General features: G+C 36.9%; 1 protein-coding gene across 1 annotated transcript in view; it reads left to right on the forward strand.

Moving 5' to 3' along the window:
- Window positions 1-5,000, forward strand: part of LOC122787163 (A disintegrin and metalloproteinase with thrombospondin motifs 10-like) — a 1,217,364-nt gene that overhangs the window by 545,625 nt on the left and 666,739 nt on the right. The window contains exon 6 of the mRNA XM_044053741.1: window positions 395-478. Within this exon, the coding sequence (XP_043909676.1) occupies window positions 395-478 (84 nt within the window). The remainder of the gene's footprint in view (window positions 1-394; window positions 479-5,000) is intronic.

The following is a 5,000-nucleotide window of genomic DNA, read 5'->3' on the forward strand; positions in this document are numbered from 1 at the left end:
ATATGAAAATTGTAGTGATTTTGATTTTACAAATGCCAGTTTCATAACTTCTTTTATGCATAAAGGAGATGTGCAAAGGAGTATTAATTTAATTTATCTTCATCATACACATTATCGTCGTGCAGGAATCTTTACAGAGATATCACTGTTTTTAGAAGGATTTTTTTTTTCTAAAGTTGGAGATAGAACGCGAATCAGCATTATTCTGTAACAGTGTCCCATGGTGTTGCATGAATAACTCAGGACTGAATACTGTTTGCACAATGTGTGAAAATTGCAAATTGCAATGTGTGCAATTCAGAAACCCACATATAGTAGATATATAGCTTGCATACAGCTTTGGAAATGGTGGGATTATTTTAAGACTTGTCTTTTCTTATTTCCTGGAGGTCAGGTTGCTAAACTTTTCCAAGACTCGAGCCTTGGGAACATTGTGAATATAGTAGTGACTCGACTTATTCTTCTAACAGAGGACCAGGTAAGAACATTTAATTTATAAGTACTGAACTAGAAAGGGCATCTCTTTTATATTTAAAGAGAAATGATCTAAAATCATAAGATCATAGAAGTCAACATATTTTAACAAAATGCTGAGCTCCTTTTATTAGTAAGCTGTCTCATTAAATTGGAGCAAACTTCCTCTCCATATTAGATCCAACCTTTTCTTTCCCTGTTATAAAAAGGAGCTTAAATCCAAGCTACTAAACTTGAAATTACGCTGTTGCCTTGCCCACATGTAGTCCTAGTCTGACCTGCTGTATAACCTGTTGCATCTACTAACTGTATTCTCTGTTAGTAACTTCTGTTTAAACTAACCTCCTAAACCCTCAGGTCTACTGCTGTAGCCCTACTAGAGCCCCTCCCATTCTCCACACTATTTATCTTTTTTTCTCCCCCCTAGGTCCTATCAATGTCTATATATTGTTCTTCTTTTGAACAACGATTATCTTTTTGTTTTTACTCTCATATATAGTAACTTTTAGTCCACTACTATCAGTGCAAACCTTAATGTTCATAATTTTTCTCTTTATAATTAATTTCATATTTGCATTATTTTTAATAGTTTTTGTCTTGTATGTTTATCTTTGCTTATGTTTGCTGGGGATTTTCCCCTTGGGTCTCCAATGAAAATGGGTTGTTTACTATCAACGCAATGCAAATAGTTAATAACCTTTACTTTTTACAATTATTTTCTATTGTGATTCTTATTTGATATTTGTATATTGTCACTTTATCTTTACTTATGTTTGCTGGGGCTTTTTCCCTTGGGTGTGCACTGAAAATGGGTTTGTTTGCAAACTCAGTTGGACTAACCCTGGTAACAAATGTGAAATAAATAATAAAAAATAAAAAATAAAAACAAAATAAAGAATGAGATGATAAGGAATCGTGAATACTGGTCTTAAAGTTATTTTTTTAAACGGGTTTTATGCAGTAGCCATATTGCATGTTCTGCACTGGAGTATAATGTATGAAAGGAAAGCTCTGCTGTTTTCCAGCCTACACAGACATGTGATATTGTTTTTGAAACGCATATAGAAGTGTGGTGCACAATGAAATCTGTGTTCACCATCTTTATGGGGTGGGTGTTGGTAGCTATTATAAACAACTAAACAGGGATATAGTGCATGCCACAATGGAGAGTACTGATTCAGCTGAGAGTCCATTTTCTACCTACCCTACAAGCTGAAAAAGTTTTTAGCAGGTACTGTAATCAGACTCTGGACTTGTTTGTCAACAGAACATAATGATTACAATGGATTATCTCATAGTACAGGATCAATCAGCTGCACTAGGACTGTTTCTTACATATTTGAGATGGTATGAACTACAAAATGGTAACATGCCAAGCTTGTTACTTTGGCTATGCATAGCTGAATTCTGCACTGTATGCACAGATCTAGTATATCATAATATAGGGATGTTGTACATCTTGCTCTGTTGCCATAATAAAATGAGCTATTTATGAGTCTATAAGCCTTACTGGTTATATCTGTGTGGTTTACTACCTTTGCCAATATTTTAATTTTCTGATCTGATGGTATTACATCCCCACAAGTGGGTGGTGTATCATGACAGCGTAGTGGGAGAATGTGAGAATGAGAGTCATTTGAAGGTTGTGTGCACTATGGTCTACTGTGAAATACAATGTATGTACAACACTATTTCCTATAAGATATCAAAGTTTTACATCATTGACATACAACTGTTGTTACTCAGCCATGTTATGACAATTAGGCACACAAAAGCACTTTACTGGTTCAACCTACAGGTCATTATAAAACTATCAGTGGAAAATGTTTGCTTTACACAATTACAGAATTTGCTCTGTAGAAATGTCACACTTTATATAATAGTATAATATGATCAGTTGATGCAACTACATTGTACAGAACATAAATTCACAATTCATACAGCATTTTGATACTTTATTAATTCTACATTCGGCAAATATTAAATGGGTTTGGTTTGGTATATGTCCCCAAGTCCAAGGAGCTCAAAGACAATTGTGCCACATCCAGGGCCTCAGGCTTCTTCTAGTTTGCCAGTCTCTCATACTCTAACTTGAATACATGTTTAGGTGAGATGCAGCAGCCATGCAAAGATGGTGGCGTTACCACACCTCGCCTAAACATAGTTGCCGATATTGAGCAAGCTAAGTCCAGCAACTGTGATGAGGGAGTGAAAGGAGGAGAGGGTGGGATTGCAGGTTACAGTTTCAAACAGTGATCAGGAGGGGGATATAGGTTTAAAGAAGGGGAAGCTTAAGGTTTAGGGAGCAGGAGAGGAGTTTAGGATTAAGGAGTGATTGTTGATTTTTGATTTTGGAATGAGTAGATGAGTTTTAGGTTTAAAAAAATGACTGTAAACTTTAGGATTAGGGAAGGGAGTGCTATTGTTTGGATTAGGGATAGGGAAGGAGTTTTAGGGCTCTGAGAGTAAGACAGTAAGACTTGGTGGTGTAATGGCTAGGTAATTAACTAGGACTGGGCTAGTAGGCATAAAGGTAATCACCAATTACAGCTAAGTAGCACCAAGCAAGCATGTCACAAGCTACTAGCATGTAAGCGTATTTGCTACACATTATAAATATATCTCACTTGGGAAAAATATAACTAAAATATACCCATATTACTAATATATACCCAGCTTGTATGTCCATACTGTTCAATAACTGAACTTATGAAGCTCTAAACCTATTCATCTTTTGTCCAGCTATTATTAATTTACTACTTGAAAATCACATATTCTTATCTTTTCAGTTTTACAGAAGGCTGCTGCTATCTCCAGTACTGACATTTTATCATAGATTCATACATTCATTAAAATCAAGCAAACTTCATTATGTCCATTCAGCTATTTCTCAAAATGTGGGCTTCATATATTCCTAAATACCTGGATTTAGTGTCATCATCCTTTGTACATTCCTTTATTATATGATGCTTTTCTTAGCTTGACAAACTACATAAACTTACTAGAACTCTGATAGTCTTTTAATACTTGAAAAGTCATTTTAATGTATTTTAGACTTCTACTTAAGAAAGAGCCCGATCGTGACTCTCTTCTGTATTATCCTCACATATGCCTTATCTTGTAAAGTTTTAAATCTGGAATACAGTTTGGAATACCTGCTTTTTGGTATCATTCCCTTTTTTCACTGGTTTTAGTCTTCTCTTACTATTTTCATTAAAAATGGCAAGAAGGTGTTACTTAAGGCCATGTTCTTCTATGAATAAGATTAAACATAATCCCGCCAATATCTACTAATGGCCTAATTTGTAAGCTTTTGAGTTGCTAATATGTATCCATAAATCAATTAGGTTCATAGGTAGGTACTAGGCTATCAGCCCAAGGGCCTACGTAAGCCTACTCAGTAATGATCCATAGCTTACTCCACACAAGACAGTTATTTTCCTGTGCCACTGTCCAACAGAGACACAGAGGTGACCCCCCGGGTGTACTTCCTATTTCCCGTCCACTCATCAAGATTTTTCTTGGAGTGCTAATGAAGAACTTTGCTTGACATAGATGGGTAGCTTGTTCCAGAGTATAGGAAGTCTCTGGGACAGGAATCTATCCCTCTGGCATGTCCTGTTTATTGTGCTGACAAGGTTTAGGTCCCTAGAGCATGTAGCTCGGAGGGATTGAGATTTCTTTAGGTGTAGCATGTCCAACAGCTCTGGGTTTGACATAGCTTTATATGTTAGGCAGACATCACCTCAGAGTAGGAGATATGCTATGGAGTAAAGCTGGAGTTTTTTGAGGAGGTCAGTGTAGGGCATTTGTTTGAGGCCAGTAATCCTCTTTAAGAGGTACTTCTGTGGCCTTTCCAGATGCTGCAGATGTCTTGTGAGGTACATTCCAAAAGGGGCGTTGTACTCTATAATGGGTCTAATGAGTGACGAGTAGAGGGGAACAATGACCACTTTCTTCCTGGATGAGAACCCTTTTATGATGAGATGTGCCATGTAGAAGGACTTCCTGACTACTGTGGCGATGTGACTATCAAAGGAGAGACTACTGTCCACCTGGTCCCAAGGTCTCTTATCAAGCATTTGGTGTTAAGTAGATTGCTGCCTATGTGGTAGTTCATGGGTAAAGAGTTTTTACCAAAGGGGATGACACTGCACTTTTTGGCACTGAGCTTGGGGCCATGGCTTTGACACCAGGCATCTGTCTCAGTGAGGCCCTTCTGTAGGATGTCCACTTTCTTTCTCTGCTGGTCTTATTTCTGACATTTTCTGCCTAGTTCCACCAGACTGAGCTACGTAGCTAACTATGTTATATATAAAGCTGTTTTTTTAATTCAAATTCATGTCTCAGTTATAGGGAGTGGACATGCATTTGGCATCTTAACCATACTTTCCAACAACGAATATATATTTCTGTAAAAAGATACTTTAAGATCCTTACTCCATGCACAGTATTCAAAGTTAATAAAACAATGATAGGTCATTGTTATTCAAAAAAGAGCAAGCTGACTGGATAGCCCAATCAGT

Source organism: Protopterus annectens, chromosome 13.part0 (genome assembly GCF_019279795.1).
Source record: "Protopterus annectens isolate FY-2018-M chromosome 13.part0, PAN1.0, whole genome shotgun sequence".
Classification (NCBI taxonomy): domain Eukaryota; kingdom Metazoa; phylum Chordata; order Ceratodontiformes; family Protopteridae; genus Protopterus; species Protopterus annectens.